The 21,731-nt window shown below is 47.4% G+C and overlaps 2 protein-coding genes across 3 annotated transcripts in view; both read right to left on the minus strand.

Moving 5' to 3' along the window:
• The window catches only part of RGS8 (regulator of G protein signaling 8), a 52,243-nt gene extending 50,931 nt beyond the window's left edge, over positions 1–1,312 (minus strand). Inside the window, exon 1 of the mRNA XM_068141494.1 lies at positions 963–1,312. The gene's annotated coding sequence lies outside the window, so the exon portion shown is untranslated. The remainder of the gene's footprint in view (positions 1–962) is intronic.
• Positions 1,313–1,405: 93 nt separating this feature from the next.
• DARS2 (aspartyl-tRNA synthetase 2, mitochondrial) lies at positions 1,406–21,652 on the minus strand. 2 transcript variants are annotated; one of them, XM_068141475.1, is made up of 18 exons: positions 21,582–21,652; positions 21,258–21,377; positions 19,489–19,588; positions 17,409–17,475; positions 16,385–16,486; positions 15,052–15,147; positions 12,688–12,811; positions 11,418–11,464; positions 9,741–9,847; positions 8,838–8,907; positions 8,142–8,321; positions 7,567–7,674; positions 6,289–6,351; positions 5,954–6,106; positions 4,745–4,963; positions 4,171–4,281; positions 3,894–3,969; positions 1,406–2,312 (listed from the first exon to the last, which is right to left on the minus strand). In XM_068141475.1, exons 2-18 carry the CDS (start codon positions 21,361–21,363, stop codon positions 2,125–2,127), a joined length of 1,917 nt encoding a protein of 638 aa, XP_067997576.1. In that variant the 5' UTR covers positions 21,364–21,377; positions 21,582–21,652; the 3' UTR covers positions 1,406–2,124. The 2 variants fall into 2 exon arrangements, with proteins under 2 accessions (XP_067997576.1, XP_067997577.1); XM_068141476.1 differs by having other exon boundaries at positions 21,538–21,611.
• Positions 21,653–21,731: the final 79 nt, after the last annotated feature.

The raw sequence follows: 21,731 nt of genomic DNA on the forward strand, positions 1-21,731 counted from the left end.
TGAGAGACCTGAGGCTGTTTAGTCTGGAAAAGGCTGCTGAGAGGGGGTCTCATCAACATCTATAAATATCTGAGGGGTAGGTGTCAGGATGAAGGTGCCAGGCTCTCTTCAGTGGTGCCCAGTAACAGGCCAAGGAACAACAGGTACAAGGAGGTTCCACCTCAACATGAGGAGACATTTCTTTATGATGAGGGTGACAGCCCTGGAAGAGGCTGTCCAGAGAGGCTGTGGAGGGTCCTTCTCTGGAGACTTTCAAAACTTGCCTGGATGCATTCCTGCGTGGCCTGCCCTAGGTGATGCTGCTTTGGCAAGGGGTATCACAGTACCACAGTATAACGAAGGTTGGAAGAGACCTCGAGGATCATTGAGACCAACCTGTAACCACAGACCTCATGACTAGACCATGGCACCAAGTGCCACGTCCAATCTCCTCTTGAACACCTCCAGGGATGGTGACTCCACCACCTCCCTGGGCAGCACATTCCAATGACAAACAACTCGCTCGGTGAAGAACTTTCTCCTCACCTTGAGTCTAAACCTCCCCTGACACAGCTCCCTTCCAACCCCTAACACTCTTGTGATTCTCTCTGAACACTGATCCCCACTCTATTACCAACAACTTCTACTAGGAAAAAAAAAATAAAGCCATTTAAAAAAAGAAGTAATCCAATAAAGGTTATTTCAAGAGAAGAATGAATAGCTTATACAAGGGAAAAATCAAGGAATGTAGTGTTTGGCTGGAGTGAATGTGAATACAAATCCAGGATTGTGCTCCTTTTCTGTTTCAAACTTGTATTTAACTGTGCTCCAAGTCTGCTGATAACAATCACAACATAAGAAAAGATTTGAGCTTTTACACACGACTCCATCATACAACCCACAAAGCAGAAGCAAAGCAGCTCTGTTGTTACTTGCTCTACAGAAGGTACTTTTAGCCCATATAAAGCACTCCAAAAACTCACCAATCTTAAGGAGAAGAGGCACCTCCCTTGCATCAACAGGATAGTCCAGCATTTAAAAACAGGTGTGCACCACCATGTAATGGTACCCTCCAACGTGGAGACTGAACTAGCTGATAATCTTGGAGCTGCCCAGAGACTGGCAGAATCTACAGGACAGGATCTCCTGCAGAAGGGTGGAGCTCAGTGCCAGCCCAGACAAGCCGTCCTACACTGCGGCTGTTCTGGTATGGGAAAGGGATGAACATTCACCCTGTGCATCACCACGATGCATCACTCACCTTTGCAGCAGCAGGTTTGCAAAACCAGGCAGAATTCACAGACTGGCAACCCTGCTGTGCTGTTACGACATTCTTGTCATCTCCTGGAGGGCTCAGAGGCCACAGAGAAGAACTGGCAGCTTGCTCTTGTAGATACAGCCCCAAACCAGGTCAGTGAAAACCACCTTGCCAGGCAAGCTTTATTTACAAACATACACACTTCACAATTAGTATGCTGAAAAGCATCAGGACCACAGGCCCCAAAGACAGATCACCTCCTTCATGAGTGTTATGAGGACAACTGTTGCACATGTTATGGATGCTTCTCTTTCCTCTTTTGAAGGGAGAGCACAGCTGGATGTGAACTGTGGCCAAGTTCTGGATGATGTGGAGACAAGCTGCTGGCTGCTCTGAAGTTGTGCTGCAAGGTGTCCAGAGATCTTGGTGGCCCAGCACAGCACAGCACTGTTCAGTTGTAACAGTCTTCAGCTAACACATTCAATGATCATCAGGAATACAAACCATCCTGCCAGGGAAGGTGAGACCACCTCCTCCAGATAGGAGGAAAAGTACTTCACATGGGACATATAAAAGTGAGGAGTGGAAAAAAACCAAACAAAACCAGATTCCATCTTCTCTCTAGTATGACACCCCAGAGCAAACAGTCTCAATATCCTATGCCAAAATTATGCTCTTTTCTTTTGCTCTCCTACTTCTTTCCAATACCAACCCAAAAGTGAATTCTTATCAAGGAGCCCATTCAGTCCTGAAACTGCCAGAGTGCAGTGGACTTGTTCTGCTCTCCACCCTCCCATAATAGCTGATGCTTTCCAAACTGAATTCTAGTGTTTAGAAGCTGTAAGCACCTCTGATTAAACAGATCAGCTTACATCACTGGCTTTAAGTCAGCTTTTCTTTGCCTCTTTTTCTGCAAGAGGCCAGGAAACTTGGATGTGATACGGCTCCAGTTCTTCCGCAGTGACGTAGTCTGGAGCATTGCCCATCAGGTCTCGTCCCCTGAAGGATTTAGGGAAAGCAATGACATCTCTGATACTTGGAGCATCAACAATGAGAGAGATCAGCCTGTCAAGCCCTAAAAGCAGAAAAAAAAGAATTGGTGAGCCACTTGAGCTATGGCCCTGTGTTACTTCCTCTGATGCAGAAAAAGCAGGAAGATGGAGTAGGTAATATTACTGAGCTTGAAGAATAAAAGCGAAGCAAGTAAGGGGGAAAAATTAATCACGACCAGCAGCAGGGAAACAGACTTGCCCAAAGAGCAGAAATGTCCAGCAAAATAAAGCTTTTCAATATCACAAAGTTCTGCAACACACTAAGGGCTGCAAGAGAAAGAGACAGAACCAGCAAAACAGCCTGACACAACCAGGGCAGGAACGCTGTCAGGGCTCTGCCTGGCTGCTCAAACCATAATTCTGAAGGATTAAAACAACAAGGAGGAGTTAAAAACCAGCAAGAGCCTTTGGGTGACTGGAGAGAAGGAAATCACTTTGGAAGACCACAGTTTGCTTTTTTTGGAGGTGAGGTATTTTTTTGTTTCTCTCTGTGGTTTGTTAGTTGGGGCAGGGTGGGAGGGTGATCACTTTGGTTGGGTTTTTTTCTCTCTCTTTTGAAACTAAAAACTTGCAGTGTTCTGGGGGGGAGGAGGTGGGGGGAAAGCCCACGTTATCTGAATTAGTGAGCAACACAAATAAGGAAGAAAGGGAGTGAGACTGAAGCAGAGGGCAACGTTGTGGCAGAGACCCAGGGCATGAAACACAAAGTACCACGCTGTCCCAAGCCTCTAAGCATGCAGTACAGGGTCCTGCTCTGGCTGCAAAGGAATGAGAATAAAGGTGACCTTATCTTACTGAATACACTGCAGAACAGAAGACAGGGAGCATCCTTAGAGCCACCACTATGGGACTTATTCCTTGCCTAAAGAACTAAATCACACTATGGTGCTGGGGAGAACATGAAAACATTCTGCACTTGGCGGCAAGACCTGAGTTTCCTTCTGCAAAGCATGGAAGCAAAGATGGAAGCAGTATGTAAGCCCACAGTGCTGGTGTGCCAAGCAGCAACACCAAGGCAGCCATCTGTCTCAAGGAGATGGGTGAAGCTTACAAGTTTAGGAAAGATGTTGAGTTGCTGGAAGGTGTCCAGAGAAGGGCAACAAAGCTGGGGAAGGATTTGGAGCACAAGCCCTGGCAGGAGAGGCTGAGGGAGCTGGGGTTGTTTAGCCTGAAGAGGAGGCTCAGGGGAGACCTTATTGCTCTCTACAACTACCTGAAGGGAGGTTGCAGCCAGGAGGGGGTTGGTCTCTTCTCCCAGGCAACCAGCACCAGAACAAGAGGACACAGTCTCAAGCTGCACCAGGGGAGGTTTAGGCTGGATGTGAGGAAGAAGTTCTTCACAGAAAGAGTGACTGGCCATTGGAATATGCTGCCCAGGGAGGTGGTGGAGTCACCATCACTGGAGGTGTTTAGGAAGAGACTGGATGGGGTGCTCGGTGCCATGGTTTAGTTGATTAGATGGTGTTGGATGATAGGTTGGACTTGATGATCTCAAAGGTCTTTTCCAACCTGGTTAATTCTATTTTCTATTCCTGTTCCTGGGATCTTATACACTAAACAAAATCCATAAGCCACCTCCATCTGCAGAGCATCAGAGCACTTACCTAATGCAATTCCTCCGTGAGGTGGAGCTCCAGACTCCAGAGCCTCGAGCAGATGGGAAAGCACCTCAGAATCCTCCTGCAAAATGACAGAAGTGTCACTGCACAAGCAATGCTCTTCCTACCAGCAAGATGAAGGTATGATGAAGTCATCCATCACTCAGGGCTAGTTTCTTTATCTGAGAAGCACGAGCGTTTCTTTCAGCATTTGAAATGGATATTTAAATTAGTTAGTCCTTTAAACCTCCAAGAGAATGTTGGAGACATCTGTAGGTGTTACCTTCAGCACTTTCTCCAGCACAAAACGCTGCTGCTCTGCACTGTGAATTCTGATGGAGCCACCTCCAACTTCACTTCCATTCAGCACAAGGTCATAGTGCTGGCTGCGGACCTGCAGAAAGAACATGCACCTCAGCAAGGCTCTGCCACAGCTGCAGCTAACAGCAGCCTGCATGAGATAAAGACACTGGGAATGAGTCATGGCATCCTACAACACTGCTCTCTCAATGGTACCTTGCAGCTCAAGTACCAGTCCTGTCAGAAGCAGGCACTGCTGCTGATAGATGAGGGAACAGTGCAAATCCCATTGCAAAGTTGATCAAAACCCGGAAGCAACAAGGGATGGGCCAGAATGATTCCTCACCGTAAGCACCTGTCTCCTATAAGCCCCTTTTGCCCATGGCACACAGGGATATTTGCCACTGGAAGCCATCTCTTCCAAACAGACATGCATCACATGCAATGAGCTCCATCAAACAATGTCTCTTTTTACACTTAAACCAGCTACTGCTTGCCTGACTTTCCATGAGACATAGTTGCATGAGAGCCAGCATAACAGGCATGAAGTTAGTTACCTTTGTGGGATCAGAATAGAGGAGGCTGGCATCTGAAGGATGAGGGGCAGTGAAGGGGTGATGAGCAGATTCCAGTTCAGTAGAATTCTCTTCCTTTGGGAGGAAAAGGGGGAAATCCACCACCCACAGAAAGTGAAATGCTGCAGGATCCCGGAGTTGCAGCCCAGCTGCCTCAAGGAGGTCAGCACTCTTCAGCCGCAGGCTTCCTAACGCAGAGCACTGCAAGAGTGAAGGCAGAGCAGAAGGCAGGGAAGGTTTACTTGCAGGAAGTTGCTCAAACACTGACCCAGAGAAGGAGTGTTTCATAAAGGCAATATCACAGACAGCAGCAGTAGTGCTTTTTTACCTTAACCACTTTTGTCTTGATCATCTTGAAACACAAACTACCTTCCTGCTGAGGCAGGGTATGACAAAGGCCAAGCAAGGAGCTGGTAAGCCCATTTTCTTCCAACTGTTCCATCCTCACAGAAGTTTCCTAGCTTAACCTCAAGATCTACACAAATGTGGACTAACTGGGGGAGCACAAGTAAAATCTGCACTTTGCAGACAGTGAAATGAAGGCACAGAAAGAGAATACAACAAAATTTTGGCTATCAAGCCAAGCAGGACACCTCGTCCTAGACCAGCACTTCAATTCACAGATTCACAGATTGGTTTGGGCTGGAAGGGACCTTGAAGATCATCTAGTTCTAACTCCCTTGCCATGTGCATGGACACCTCTCACTAGAGCACACTGCTCAAGACCTCATCCAACCTGGACTCTGAATAGCAATGTCTAGTGGGAAGAATACAGAGGAGGGTAGGGACAGAATCTCCCATCGCTGCTGCTAATGAGCATCTGTGCTTCACTCTCATCATCTGCTTACAGTACACAAAATTACCTAGTTGACCTTGGTTTCCAATCTCTGATGCTTTTAAAATTAAGTTAAGGTGGGAGAAAAGGAGGCACTGATTTGTTCCTGTTTTATATTCCACCTCCATTTCAGCTACAAGCTCTTCCCAGAATGTGACTAGGGGATATAAAAACAGTAGGTACATGTAAGGCATTATTTGCTGTTACTACAGCCTCAGTTCCAGAGACACCCAGAATCAGCTGATGACCTATTTCAGTAATAAGAAGAATTAGACTAAGGTCAGATAACATCTAAGCCATCAAATCAACAGCAACATCCAACCCACACAGCCACCCCCCCAGAAAAATATTCCTACCACTTGTTTGTGGTCACCAGCTGTCAGCAGAACCACATCATCCACCTGTATGTTCAGCCCTTGGATAAGCTCTGACTGCTGCTTCTCACCAAGAAACTTTGTAAGCAGAGATTTCAAGCTTCCATCAGGCCTGCAGATAATTTCCATGATTTCCTAAAGCAAGATAAGAGAGTCTGCTCAGTCCAGTGCTGCCCTCTCTTGTCTTAAAGTATCACATGCCCAGGCACTGATTCAGCTATCAAAAGCTGCTCTTCTGCCTTCTTCTGCCTGCAAGTGCCTTCATACACACTTTGTCCTTCACCCTTTCCAATGCCTCTGCAGCATTTCTGTCTCACCTGGTTAAACTGAGATTTTGCAGACTCCTTTAATGACTCCAAGTCTTTATTTTTAAGATATCTCTGGGGAAAGAGCAAGAGAAGACATATTCAACATCAGTAAAATCCATAGAAAGCCTGACCAGGATTTAAGTCTACTAATCAACCTATTTATGAGCTTCCAAGTTCTTTTGTTTCTAGTGCAAGTTCTCATGAGGGCTGTGGAACAGGACAGGGCTCACAGCCTTAGGCTGCAGTTAAGCAGCTTCTCCCAAGGTTCCTTGCAGGAATAGGCTCCTCTAGGCTGCAAGTCTGGCTGCAGATTTTCCTCCCTGCTCACAAGTCAGATGTAGCTGGTCAGCAGTCAGATCACACCAACTGCCTCCAGCATGCAGAAGCAAGTTTCAATCACCAGACTGCTGATGGGAAAGGCATAGCTCAATTTGGAGGAGCAGAAGAAAAACCAAGTGGGCTGACTCTCACAGGCAAAAAAGATGCAGCAAATGTGAGGATCTATATCAAGATCTTGGTTAGGGTTTTTTTATTATCCCCAGCTTCTCTGATGTTCAGAGGGGCTCAAGATTCCACTTTTGCTTTGCTCAAACACACTCCTTGGTGCCCTCTCCTGGTAACACATTAACTTACACTTTGTGCCAAAATGAAAGGAATCTCACCACTCAGAAAGTCCTATTCCCTACATAAGACTCCCTATTCAGTGGACACTTTTTTGCTTGCTGTCCAAGCTACAAAGATGCCCACAACCAGAACGAAATCTGCTGCCCTGCCAAAACACATGACTGTGTCACATAGTTTTCTCTATCTATTGTCAACCTTGGAATGAGTCTGGGACACTCATAACACACTAGGAGTCATGCCCTCAAATGCAGTAAAAGCAAACATGAGAAGGGCACACAATCACCTGATCTTTCCCACACTGGCCCAGAGCTCTGCCATACCTGGCTCTGTTGCCACAGGCTACAATTTATTACTGAGATGCACACTGAAAGCCAAAAAGCAAACACAAAAGCAAGCTTGAAGAGGCTTCTCTCCCCTCAAGGGATCTTGCAGCTCTCTTCTCTTCCTGCCTGTCCTGACAATATATTCTTCCTGTTGCCTGAGAGCCTCCATTGTAACACCACTCAGCCCAGCCTGACAGCAGTCACAACCAATCCTGAGTTCCCTGAAGTACACTTCTCTCCCAGTAATAGCAAGGAACACTTCCATACTAACCAAGGAATTCAAAGTGGTGTTTTATTTACTTCACAGAAACCATAAGGAGTGTGTAAAAGCATCACTTACCGCTGCCTGAGGGATACAAATGGCTTTGACAGTGCCATGTGGGTAGCTGAGTGCATTCTGCACAAACTGGATGTCTGATCTTCGTAGAAACTCACTGATCTCCACTATCTGAGAAAGCAGAGAGCAGAGGAATGAGCAGCAGTGGTAACAACATGAAGCACAATTTCTGCATCTGTCTTAAGGCCTTTAGCACCATTCCCTGGGACATCATTACTTTGCTCAGAGAAAAGAAATGGCTCACAGAAGGGAATGAATGGGGCCAAGCTGGAATGATTTAAGAGTGTTTGTGAGTGCCATATGGGCTTCTGTTCCTGAGACAAATCAAGATGGATTGCTTCTTAACATTACATTACCTTTATAACAAAACTTTCTTAAACCCCACATTTTCCACAGCCAACTAATCAAACCCTCTCCTCACCAAGAGATTAGTACCCACCTAAAGCATCAGTGAGGGGACAGACATTTTGGGTACCCCAAAGAACCCCATCCGATCACGTACACATGATCCAAACAATGATGATTTAAACACTAACAGGAAGGAAAAGCTCTTAAGATTCCCATGGGCAAGGCCTCACCTTCATCCCAAAGCGAGTGTCTGGTTTATCAGTCCCATAGTTATCCAGTGCCTCTTTGTATGTCATGGAAGGAAAAGGAGTTGTAATGGGGCCTCTTTCCTCAGGCCAGGAATACTGCAGGAGGCCCTCTATCAGTCCCTGGATCCCAGCTTGATCAACAAATGACATCTCTATATCTATCTTGAAACAGAAAAGAAAGAGGGAGAGGGGGATTCCACATGTGATACACTGCTGCTTGCAGAAGCTCCTGGCTACAAAGTCATGCAACCAAGAGACAATCCACTACATGAACTCATGCATTACACTGAGAATGTGCTTGTGATGTATCTATAGCCTGATGACTCAGGCAACCATCTCCTCAGAGAACTCAGTGAGGTAATGATGACAGAGGGAGAAACCTTGAATGAACCAGGGTAACTCTGCCTGGGATCTCAAGGCTGAAGAATGGGGTGCCTGACCCAGTAGGACAGGAGGGAGATTGCATCATCAAGCACCATCACTGCTGCAACACAACTCCCACATATACTGCACCTGGGATCGTGCAGTCAACCAAGGACAGTAACCATTCCATGCACATCCCACACCAACCTCAGAGAGCTCTCTGTACAACAAGCAGGCAACAGCTAGGAGAAACTAGGTCTTCAGAAGGGAAACCAGACACCATCTGGAGAGTAAAAGGCAGCATGAGCTGGTTACCTGGGTGAATTCAGGCTGCCTGTCGGGCCGTGAACCTTCATCTCGGTAGCAGCGAGCAACCTGGAAGTACCTGCAACAGTACTTCTACTTAGAGAGCAGTTTAAAGAGATCTCAATGAAATTGTGCCTATAGAACTGACCATAAGAAGAGAGAGGTCTGCTCTCTTTGCAGCAGATGATCACACCCCTGGGTGTCCCCATCCCCTCAAAAGCATGACATTTTGAGTGGAAACAACTGCATCTCCAGGGGCATGTGGAGGCTACCAGGCGAGCTGTGCCTGAGCAGGGGCACACACAACCCTTTTCCCATCTTCCACTGCAAACCTGGACTCTACTGAGGGCCAAGCAAAATTCACTCATGGTGAAGACCTGACCTACAGCTATCCTGGCTGCATTCCATCCTAGCTAAGGACAACTGGCTAGGACAATTTTGTGAACAATTGTCTCCCTCTTCTTTGGTTTGGAGAAACAAGCCCAATTGGAAGCTTTTCACTCCTACACCCAGAGAACATATGCTCTTTGTCCCAGTCCTGCCTGGCCTCATCTCAGTTAGTTCTGTAGGTTACTCTTGGGGAGGCATTTACCACACACCAGATGTTCAGCCCTTCAGGCAGACTGCTTCAGGTCAGGTCTCCATTTAAAACAACAGTGAAGATCTCAACCTTCAAACAAGACAAATTTCCACTTACTGGGAAGTATTGCTGGCAGGGGACAAAGGGCCTGGCTACTGGGAAGTACTGCTGTCAGGGGACAAAGGGCCTGGCCTAGCTGAAAAACATTTAAAGATCCCTCTTCAAACCACAAAACCCTTGGCAGCAAGTTTTGGGGAAAGCATCTAAAACCTCACAGACCAAGGCAAGCAAACCCTGGATAGACAAGCAAAGAACAGAAGTCCAACTCTTACCTATCCAGGCCCCCAACCATGAGGAGCTGCTTGAACTGCTGAGGACTCTGTGGCAGAGAGTAGAACTTGCCTGCTTCTCTTGAGGGCACGAGGAATTCTTTTGCTCCCTAGCATCAAAAAAGAAGATACAAAGCTTACATAATTCAGCATATAAGTGACCTCAATTCCTAACAGAGAGCACAGGCTAGAAGCTCAAGAGGAAAGGATCCATTTTGCCCATTATGAAATCCCACTTGTGAGGAAATGGCTGCTTGTACATTACATTTAAGACATCTAGTAACCAACTTGATCCAAAATATCCCAAAGGAGGATTATTCTCCACCTCCTGCTCTGCATAACAATGCACTGCACAAAACAGGGGTTTAAATCCAAGAACTCTGTGTAAGCTGCAAGAACAATTCTTGGGCTACAGCTCCCTTCTCTGTGATTGTTTTTTAAGTGAAAGGCATATAAAGCTTAGAAATAAAAATTACTTGAATAGTGCCAAAGCAGTAACCTGCTAGTTAAGAGATAAATGCTGAGGAAAGAGTCCTTAGAGGAGGTTTTTGAGGTTTGTAAGTTGCCTATCCCAGGACAGGAGCTGCATTGAACATGTGCCTTACAAGACAACAGCTTCAGGCATTTGAAGGTTAAAAAATGAAGATTCGAGATGTCACCAGCAAATTGGCAGAGGACACCAAGTTAGGAGCAGATGTTGGTCAGTTAGAGGACAGAAGGGCTCTGCAGAGGGACCTCGACTGACTGGACAGATGGGCAGAGTCCAATGGGATGGCATTCAACAAGTCAAAGTGCTGGGTGCTGCACTTTGGCTACGGCAACCCCATGCAGAGCTATAGGCTGGGGTCAGAGTAGCTGGAGAGCTCCCAAACAGAGAGGGACCTGGGTGTGCTGATTGACAGCTGCCTAAACATGAGCCAGCAGTGTGCCCAGGTGGCCAAGAAGGCCAATGGCATCCTGGCCTACATTAGGAATAGTGTGGCCAGCAGGAGCAGGGAAGTCATTGTGCCCCTGGACTCTGCATTGGTTAGGCCACACCTTGAGTCCTGTGTCCAGTTCTGGGCCCCTCAGTTTAAGAAGGACATCAAAACACTTGAACGTGTCCAGAGAAGGGCAACAAGGCTGGGGAGAGGCCTTGAGCACAGCCCTGTGAGGAGAGGCTGAGGGAGCTGGGATTGTTTAGCCTGGAGAAGAGGAGGCTCGGGGGAGACCTTATTGCCCTCTACAACTACCTGAAGGGTGGTTGTAGCCAGGAAGAGGTTGGTCTCTTCTCCCAGGCAGTCAGCACCAGAACAAGGGGACACAGTCTCAAGTTGCACCAGGGGAAGTTTAGGGTCGAGGTGAGGAGAAAGTTCTTCACTGAGAGAGTTGTTCATCATCCCTGGAGGTGTTCAAGAGGGGATTGGACGTGGCACTTGGTGCCATGGTCTAGTCATGAGGTCTGTGGTGACAGGTTGGACTTGATGATCCTTGAGGTCTCTTCCAACCTTAGCAATACTGTGATACCTCTCCCCTTTTGTCTCCTCTGCTTTTAAAAGGATCCATATACCTTATCAGAAATTTGCCTATGAGCAAATTAGTCAGGAAACTGCAAGGAAGGCAGGGTGACAAGAGTAATCCAACCATGAACTGCCTATGCAGCTGCGGGAGGCTGAAATGCGCTACTGGCAAAATACATACCCCGGGGGTTCTCTTAAAGAGCGTTGGAGTTTCTACATCCACGAACCCTGAGGAACAAACACATGCTTCAGATACAGAATATGCTGACAGTGGGGAGAACTAGTAGGACACAGAGCAGGCTAGAGTGTGGTTAGTCAGCAAAAGAGGTAATCTAGCACATCGTGCAGCCTTGCCAAAATCTCCAGATTTTTCTGCTTCCAAGAATAATTTGTGCAGTGACAGATTTAGAGCCTTTATGCTTTGAGCTGCCCTGATGTCCTGCCAGAACTGTTGATGACAGAGGACTCCACATAGGCTGAAACACTGTTCATTCTCTATCCATTTTGAGCTGGGCTTTGCTTTTCCAAAACTGCTTCCTGATTGTGAGATAAACAAAAGCTCTAAAAGAAATCCATCCCCTTTGATGTGTCTCAAGCTGGGCCACCAAAAGAGGGGAGGTACCTTGTGGTGGTTTGAGCCTTAACTGGGAGTTAAGAGCTCAGATGGGGGCAAGGCTGAGAATCTCTCCCCTGCTCCCCCCTCCTCCCTCCAAACAGAGAGGGGGGAAAAAAATGGAAGGGGAAGGAGCAAATCCACCAAGCAGTAATTTGGAGTCAGCCTGGAAGTAGAGAGGTAAAGAGTCTTCTTTAAACACTATATATGTAACAATAACAGGTAAGGTTCACAAGGGCAAGGAACAAAGATAGAAGGGAGGAGGGGAAAAAAAACAAGAATACAAAACCACTCTTTCTGAAGAGGCACAGAGGCAGTAGGGAGAAGGATCAGGCCCAACCACGTGGCAGAAGAGCAGGAAGGCAGCTGCAGTAGCTCTTGTCCAGGAGAGGCAGGAGCCAAAAAGGAGAGCTAATGACTCCAATGCCCTCCCTTTTATACCCTAGCTGGGCAGGGAGTGGGGAGTGGAACAGACTCAGTTTCCCAAGGGGAAAATGCCCTGCAGGGAGGGCAAAGCACTCACAAGCCCTCCACCATGTTTTCAGAATGGATGTTAACCCACCCCATACCTGCAGAAGGCCTTATCTCACTGGATATCACAGCCCATCAGAGCCCATTTGGAACAAGGGGTTGGTTGCATGCCAAGAGATTTCAACATAGAGATTCTTCAACACCTTTCTAAGATCCCACTGCAACCAGACACATCCTTACTAAGTGGGACCAGTTTAGAGGGGCAAGTTGATTGCTCATCTCTCCCAGCAACAGAAAACAGAAGTTGGGGGGGCGGGCGCTAAAATGTTGTACTCTGTATACACTGTTCTTCAAGCACTTTCCTTACCATGGAGGTTACAGAGATACTCCCTCATCCTCATCACTATCCGTGACCTCAGCCGCAGGTTATACTGCAGCTGGAAGCTGCGCAAGTCCAAGTAGCGATACTGCATCCGTAAGGCCTCTGATTTCTGGGGAGAAGAGGGAATTAAGATTAAAGAGACAAAAATTCCAATTGCACATCGAGTGAAGCTGCTCCTAAAGCCACAGGAACAAAGGGGTAAGCTAAAAAAAGGATGCTGCTCGATCGCCATAACCCACCCCACTACGTGCAACCTACACAGATAAACATCAGCCACGTTGAGAGCTTCCATGCACCATTGCTTAAACTCATTAACAAAGAAAGACAGGCAACTCATTAAAAAAAAAGACTGTGGTAATTCACTGTGGTAAAAGCTGCCTCAAAACTGGAGGGCCGAGCCCAGAGAGTGGTGGTGAATGGTGCCACATCCAGCTGGTGGCCAGTCACCAGTGGCGTCCCCCAGGGATCAGTGCTGGGCCTCATCCTCTTCAACATCGTCATTGATGATCTGGATGAGGGGATTGAGTCAGTCATCAGCAAATTGGCAGATGACACCAAGTTAGGAGCAGATGTTGGTCAGTTAGAGGGTAGAAAGGCTCTGCAGAGGGACCTTGACTGACTGGACAGATGGGCAGAGTCCAGTGGGATGTCATTCAACAAGTCCAAGTGCTGGGTGCTGCACTTTGGCCACAGCGACCCCATGCAGAGCTACAGGCTGGGGTCAGAGTGGCTGGAGAGCTGCCAAACAGAGAGGGACCTGGGGGTGCTGATTGACAGCCACCTAAACATGAGCCAGCAGTGTGCCCAGGTGGCCAAGAGGGCCAATGGCATCCTGGCCTGCATTAGGAATAGTGTGGCCAGCAGGAGCAGGGAAGTCAATGTGCCCCTGTACTCTGCTTTGGTTAGGCCGCACCTTGAGTCCTGTGTCCAGTTCTGGGACCCTCAGTTTAAGAAGGACATCAAAACACTTGAATGTGTCCAGACAAGGGCAACAAGGGTGGGGAGAGGCCTTGAGCACAAGCCCTGTGAGGAGAGGCTGAGGGAGCTGGGGTTGCTTAGCCTGAAGAGGAAGCTCAGGGCAGACCTTATTGCCCTCTACAACTACCTGAAGAGAGGTTGTAGCCAAGAGGAGGTTGGTCTCTTCTCCCAGGCAACCAGCACCAGAGCAAGAGGACACAGTCTCAAGCTGCACCAGGGGAAGTTTAGGCTCGAGGTGAGGAGAAAGTTCTTCACTGAGAGAGTCATTAGTCATTGGAATGGGCTGCCCAGGGAGGTGGTGGAGTCACCATCCCTGGAGGTGTTCAAGAGGAGATTGGATGTGGCACTTGGTGCCATGGTCTAGTCATGAGGTCTGTGGTGACAGGTTGGACTCAATGATCCTCGAGGTGTCTTCCAACCTTAGTGATACTGGATATTAGGAGAAATTTCTTTACTGGAAGAGTGGTCAGGCATTGGAATAGGCTGCCCAAGGAGGTGGTGAAATCACCACACCTGCTGTGTTCAAAATCACAGGGGCATGGCACTTCGGGACATGGTTGAATGGCCATGGTGTGTTGGGTTGATGGTTGGACTCTATCTTAGAGGTTTCTTTCCAACCTAAACAATTCCACATTAATAAAGCTCAGGATTTCAGCCCTTCCTTTTCCTAGTGCACCACAACATCTCATAGCAATCCTCCCTGTGACTTTTAGGCAGAGAAGCAGTATCAAACACAGATCTAAAGAAACAATCAAATGGTGACACATCCTTACTACAGACAGGAAAACTATAGTGCAGATGATGGAAACTGTCTAGAACTCATAATACAGAAGGCACAGGACTCAGCTCTCCCACTGCCAACATCCATGTATCAGTCACACCTTGTGGCACAAAGAGTATCTTTTATTAACAGTGATGCCACTCCTACACCATGGAGCTTGCACCAAAACTAACCTTTTAGAAGACTGTGTATTTAGAGAAGACAATCCTCAGGCTGACTAACTACACATCCAGGTAAGGCTAAGCACCCTTGCCTTAAAACACAGCAGTGCATTGGCAGGTTCTGTTTCACATTCCCAAAAAAGCTCACGCAGCCTGACTTTCCTGCACTCTTGCCTTCACCATCTGTTCTTACAATGATACTTGAAACCCCTGTGCACAGGAATCCTTTAAGTCCTGTTTCACACTTTAGCTCCTAATTAAAACCACACCCTCACAGCAGCACCCCTATTTTAAATACCATCTTTCCCCCAAAGCAGAGCTGGCAGAACCAGATGAAGCTCTCAGATCTTTAGTCCATCACCCTGAGCACATCCCCCAATTTACTGCAAACTCATAAATTCAGTTTAAAAAAACAGGAAAAGCAGGCACCTTGATAAAGTCCTTGATTTCAAAAGGTAGCTTCTTGCAGGAGTTTAGGATCTCTGCAGTCTCTGCCTTCACCTCAATAGCCCCTGTTGGCATTTTCTGAAGGAAAAAAAAGTAAGGGGAAAAAAAAAAAATCAGACTCAAAACTTAGGGAAAGGACAAAGGTATGGTTGGGAAAATAACAACAAAAACACCCAACCCATGTGATTATCCTCCTTGCCTTCTAACAGTATAACTCAGTGAACTTCTCTCAAGGCCATGTTTTCCCTAGGTCTCCCTTCTGTGCAGAAAAACACGAGCCACATCACCCAAGATGGCATGTTCTTTCCCAGTCACATCCTGATCTCTACAAGAAGTAATTACTTTTCATTTGCCTTCTCCTTGAAGGACATGCTGAGCAGAGGGGAACAGTCAGGCACAGGCCCTTCTAGTCCACGTGCACTTTACTAGGTTCCATTAGCTTCAATGAAGCCATGCAGGTTATTTTTTTCAGTGTGCCTTAGTGGCAGCACCACCATCAGCCCTTAACACGAGTCAGACAAGGCAACTGGTGAGGAACTTCTCAGAATTTTGAGTGCAGAACACCAGTTCTCAGAACTAGTCTTCTTAGATCCTGAGGGAGAAGAGACAGCTTCCCCCACTTAGCACTGTGGCACATCAAAATTCATTTGATCCTCCAGGACTCTCTCTGTTTACCAGGGGAAAGTATCCACAACTTGCCATCGAAATGGCACACGGTCAAAAGAAATAAAAGCATGGCTCAAAGCCTGCATTGTTTATGGACATCTACAACTGGGCAGAGCAAGAAAAAGTTGCAGTCATAAATCCAGGTTGTCTTTTTAGATCTGCCAGAGACAGGACACATGTAATCCTGACAGATTAATCTATGGCTGATTACATTGGGAGCTGAGGAACACCTCACATTAACATAGTATTGAATCTCTGTTTCCTATACAATGAGAACAGCAAGATTTATTCTGAGAAATAGGTCATCACATGCTGTGGATCTGGTGATGACAACACTTATTTTCATGAAGAAGCAATTCTCTCAGCCCCACTTTGAGAGGCTGAAGAGGCAGGTAGCTATCCTTTTAGGGGGCTGGAATACTATTTAACTCATGGGTATTTTGAGGCTCAAATGGGCTTTGAGGCTCTCTTAAATTACACGTCATAGCAGCTATTGCGCCTCACATTATCTGAGGATAGGCTCTCACACATCCAGAACCCGTGGCTAAGATATGACATAAACCCCACCATAATCCAGCTATCCAGTGCTCTTTTCCACTGGAGAAGGATCACAAGGAATAAAATCCCTGAGAGACCTCAACATCCTCACCGGATTCTCCTGCCCTGGAGGTCGAGGCAACACAGTTCCAGACACTCGAACAACAGACTCCACTGGGGCATTAGACAAGAGCTCCTTCAGGTGGGAATGTGCCTGCAAGAAGATGACAACATCCCTCAGAAGTTCAAAGAACAGGAAAAACAAGCCACACTCAAGGGCCTCGTTTCTTAATAAGCCCATTTGAATTCAAGATCACTCCTAAAAAGCCAGAGGAAAGAGCATTCATGTTTCTGTGGCAGCACTAGATCAGAGCTCCTCATAACACTGGTTTCTACTTTTAAGTCAGAGCACTCTCAGAGTCACACAATTTATCTGGTTGGAAGAGACTTCCAAGATCACCCAGTCCAACCTTTGACCCAGCACTTAAGGGTCAACACTAAACCATGTCCCTAAGCACCAGGTTCACACACTGCTTGAACACCCCCAGAGATGGTGACTCCACCACTTCCCTGAGAAAAACATTCCAATGGTTGATAACCCTTCCAGTGAAGAAATATTTCCTAACATCCAGCCTCAGCCTTCCCCTGTGCAGCTTAAAACCATTTTCTCTAGTCCTGCCACTTGTCATCAAAGAGAAGAGGCTGGCCCACTCCTGGCTAACCTCCTTTCAGGTAGCTGTAGGGAGCAATGAGGTCTCCCCTCAGCCTCCTCTCTCCAGACTGAACACCCCAGCTCCCTATAATGTTCCTCATAGGCCATGTGCACCAGGCCCTTCACAAGCCATGTTGCCCTTCTCTGGACATGCTCCAGCACCTCAATGTCCTTCCTATAGTGAGGAGGCCAGAACTGAACACAATACTCAAGGTGTGGCCTCATCAGCGCTCAGTACAGGGGGATGATTACCTCCCTGTTCCTGCTGGCCAAGCCAGGATGCCATTGGCTTTCTTGACCACCTGGACACAGTGCTAACTCATGTCTGACAAAGCACTTAATCCTCCTCCCCATGTCTGCTGGACCCAAACTACCAAAGGGGGAAAACAAAAACAGGCAAACAATAGACACTCATAGCACCTACCTCATCCTGTGGAATGATGATCTGGGTCAGTCCCTGGAAATCCCTCAAAACCAGAAACAGACCTTGTCTGATCCAGGAAAAAGACAAAAGGAAAAAGTTTCTTCAAGAACAGTCTTCTGCTTTCTAAGCCAAAGCACGTGGCAGCCAGCTACCTTCTGTACCTCGTGACTAATGTCAAAGCACTTCCAAGTAAGCTATGCACTGATATTTTCCCCAGCTCTGAATCTACTCTGAGCTGTTTGTTTCGGATTGGTCCAGCCACAATGTGCAAATAACCAGGAGTGGCAGGATTTTAACAGGAATATTAATCCACACAGAGCAGGAATGCTGAACATGTGTAATTTCCTGCTGGGAAACAGCAGTCAGGTAAACACATTTAGATGAGCAATAAAACTAAAGTTCACATGGATACAAAACCCCCCCCAGTAAATCCAACCACAAGCCAAGAAGGAGAGCACTTGTCTCATGAAGTTTCACATGGACAACCAACATTCCTACACCTAGCCTCATGAATCTTGATCTCTCCAGCTGTAGCAGAGGTAGCTAGTCATGTACCTAGTCATGGGGTCTGTGTTGATAGGTTGGACTCGATGATCCTCGAGGTCTCTTCCAATCTTAGTTATACTGTAATACTGTGATACCTAAGTCATGATGAATCATAGAATCAATAAAGTTGGAAAAGACCTCAAAGATCATCAAGTCCAACCTGTCACCACAGACCTCATGGCTACTAGACCATGGCACCAAGTGCAGTGTCCAAACCCCTCTTGAACACTTCCAGGGACAGCAACTCCACCACCTCCCTGGGCAGCACATTCCAATGGCTAACAACTCTCTCGGTGAAGAACTTTCTCCTCACCTCGAGCCTAAACTTCCCCTGGCACAACTTGAGACTGTGCCCTCTTGTTCTGGTGCTGGTTGCCTGGGAGAAGAGACCAACCCTTTCCTGGCTACAACCTCCCTTCAGGTAGTTGTAGAGAGCAATAAGGTCTCCCCTGAGCCTCCTCTTCTCCAGGCTAAACAATCCCAGCTCCCTCAGCCTCTCCTCATAGGGCTTGTGCTCAAGGCCTCTCCCCATCCTCCTTGCCCTTCTCTGGACACGTTCAAGAAGCTGTCAAATGGAACACATTCTGGCTGTCTTTAAAAGAAGTAGCTCTGCAGTAATCAACTGCTCTCTGGAACTCCACCCTTGACTGTTGTATCACAGCATCATCAAGGTTGGATGAGACCTCAAAGATCATCGAGTCCAACCTGTCACCACAGACCTCATCACTAGACCATGGCACCAAGTGCCTCATCCAATCCCCTCTTGAACACCTCCAGGGAGGTTTAGATTTGAGATCCTGAGGACCCCCTAAAAAAAAAAAAAGGAAAATAAAAAAATTCCCTGCAGAGCATCACTGCAGAATAAAGCTGGATAAAAAAAACAGCCTCTCTAGGCTGTAAATCAAAAAAAAAGAAGGCCATTTTGGATGCAAATTAATTTCAAAGCCACAGCACCAATCTCGAGGTTACAAGCACACAGCCAGGAGCAGAAGATTTTGGAGCTCTGTCCATGCTGCCTGCAGCCACACATTTCACTCTACACTAACAAAATGGTCAACTCTTTTAGAAATGATTGTATTGTGCCACCTACAGCAAACTGTTGGAGTTCACATTTCATCCTCTGCTTACTACCTTCCCTTACTCTTTCTTGCATAGTTCGGAATTGCATCCCTGAAAAGACAAACAGCATCATCTGCTTAAAAAGTAAGGACCATACATAAAAGAAATTATTTCCTCACAGCTGCTGGAACTGCTATAAATATGCTATCACTTGTTTTCTCTTCTACACAACAAGGGAAATAATACTTAACTGCTTTGCACTGCTGCAATGAAGATCAATTAGCACTTGTATGAAACTCTTGAAATCTTAAATGCTCATCTGGCACAGATCTGAACTGTTTTGCTTATTCAGAAGGGACTGCTGAAGGATATGAAAAGATAACCTGATGTGTAAAAAGTGCTTGAATGCAGGCCTAGGACATACATGGGATCTGGCAAACAAGCCATCTTCATTTTCCCTTTGTTTTGCATTTACCTCTGATACTGAATCCACCCATACAGCGTGACCTCTTGTCCCACGTGAGCGGAGCGCAGCTCTCCGCAAGTGTTGGTCCGAGTGACAAAGCTGTTGAAGTCTTGAAGAAAAAAATCATAGAATCAATAAGGTTGGAAAAGACCTCAAGGATCATCAAGTCCAACCTGTCACCACTCATGACTACTAAACCATGGCACTAAGTGCCACGTCAAATCCCCTCTTGAACACCTCCAGGGATGGTGACTCCACCACCTCCCTGGGCAGCACATTCCAATGGCTAACAGCTCTCTCTGTGAAGAACTTTCTCCTCACCTCGAGCCTAAACTTCCCCTGGTGCAGCCTGAGGCTGTGTCCTCTTGTTCTGGTACTGACTGCCTGGGAGAAGAGACCAAGCCCCCCTTGGCTACAACCTCTCTTCAGGTAGTTGTAGAGAGCAATAAGGTCTCCCCTGAGCCTCCTCTTCTCCAGGCTGAACAAACCCAGCTCCCTCAACCTTAGGGAGCTTATGCTCGAGGCCTCTCCCCAGCCTCGCTGTCCTTCTCTGGACACGTTCCAGACTCTCAATGTCCTTCTTAAACCGAGGGCATGGAACTGGAGACAGGACTCAAGGTGTGACCTAACCAGTGCTGAGTACAGGGGCACAATGACTTCCCTGCTCCTGCTGGCCACACTATTCTTGATGCAGGCCAGGATGCCATTGGCCTTCTTGGCCACCTGGGCACACTGCTGGCTCATGTTCAGCTGGCTGTCAATCAGTACCTCCAGGTCCCTTTCTGTTTGGCTGCTCTCCAGCCACTCTGACGCCAGCCTTTAGCACATTACTTTGTAGCACTTGCAGACAAGCAAGACAGAGTTCCCAGCACCAACACAGAAACAAATTACTCCATGTTATCCCAAATACAACTGCTTTAATACACTGGAATCTAAATATGGCATTAAATTATTCTAAACACCACTTTAAGAGGAATTATTTCTATGCCTTAGTCAAACTTTCAGACAGAAAGCTGAACGCAATCTTGTTGCAAGCTGCTGCCCTGTAAATTTCATGGGAAAGAAAAGGGAAAGCTCCAGAACTGAGGCACACTGACAATTCCACACTTGAATCTAGAAAGCACAGCAGAAAGGGAGCTTGACAAGCCAGGACTAAAATACACTGACAGCCACCTTTGTGGGCATAATTGAGCAGTTTCCTGCTGGCAACTACTAGTAAAAGGCTTGAAACCAATTGCAGAAGACTTTCCACAGACCTGAGTGTGCCTGACACTACGACTTAGTTTAAAAAGCCAACCAGACCATTTACAGAAAGTGCTAGAGATTGAGTCTGCAAGGAGAAACTTGCAGGATGCCATTACCTAGACATATATGCAATTAGATGAACTAGTCTTCATTGCTACCTTCACCACAGCCTTTATAATTGAATGAGTAAAGTAGAGGGCACTAAGGTTTGTTTTCCATTATGTTAAGCATTCAGCAGCCTGATGTTTACAGATTGCACATTACAGAAGAAGGCCAAAAGCAAAGTAAAATGGGGGGGAGGAGAGGAAATAAAACCAGACAACTCGGTTTCAATATACTTTGAATCACAAGAGGCTAAAAGTCAAATGAAACCATGACTTAGGGAAGACATTTAAAAGTGACCCAGGGAAAACAACTTCTCATGAGTGTGCCCTTAGTCACCTCCAAGGACTACCCTGACCTGGGTGCCTGGGAGGAATAAGCAGCCACCATTCACGGGGGTGGCAGGGATAAGACAAACGCTTCTCTCTCACCTGGAGTCGCTGGTGCTAAGGCAGGGGCCGCCCGGTGCAGAGCCCGCCAGCAGCCCGGCCAGGCCAGTGAGCGCAGAGCTCTGGGCAGCAGGCGGGGAAGTGCCATCCGACAGCCTACACCTGCACCAGAAACAAGACAGGACCGTCACAAGCCCGCGAACATCCCAAGAAGACACAGGAGGGCAGGCGCCAGCGCCTCAGCCTCTCCCTTTAGGCGCAGCCCTGACCCAGAAGCCTTATAGCCAAGGCGGAAAGGCCCGAGCTACAGCAGACAGGTCACCTCACAGGTCACTCCCTGGGCTTATGAGGGAAAGGTCTCCTCACCCCGGGCCGCAGCCGGGTAGCCAAGCCGAGACGAGTCCGCAGGCAGCGCCCGGCCGGGACTTGCGCCCGGCCGGGACTTCCGCCCGGCACAAGCATGGCGGCGGGGGTGACGCCGCCTCGGCGCGCCGCGCCGCGCTGGCTAACGGGAAG

This window comes from Melanerpes formicivorus, unplaced genomic scaffold, assembly GCF_026170545.1.
Source record: "Melanerpes formicivorus ecotype bairdi unplaced genomic scaffold, bMelFor1.0.p_v2 SCAF_7, whole genome shotgun sequence".
NCBI lineage: Eukaryota > Metazoa > Chordata > Aves > Piciformes > Picidae > Melanerpes > Melanerpes formicivorus.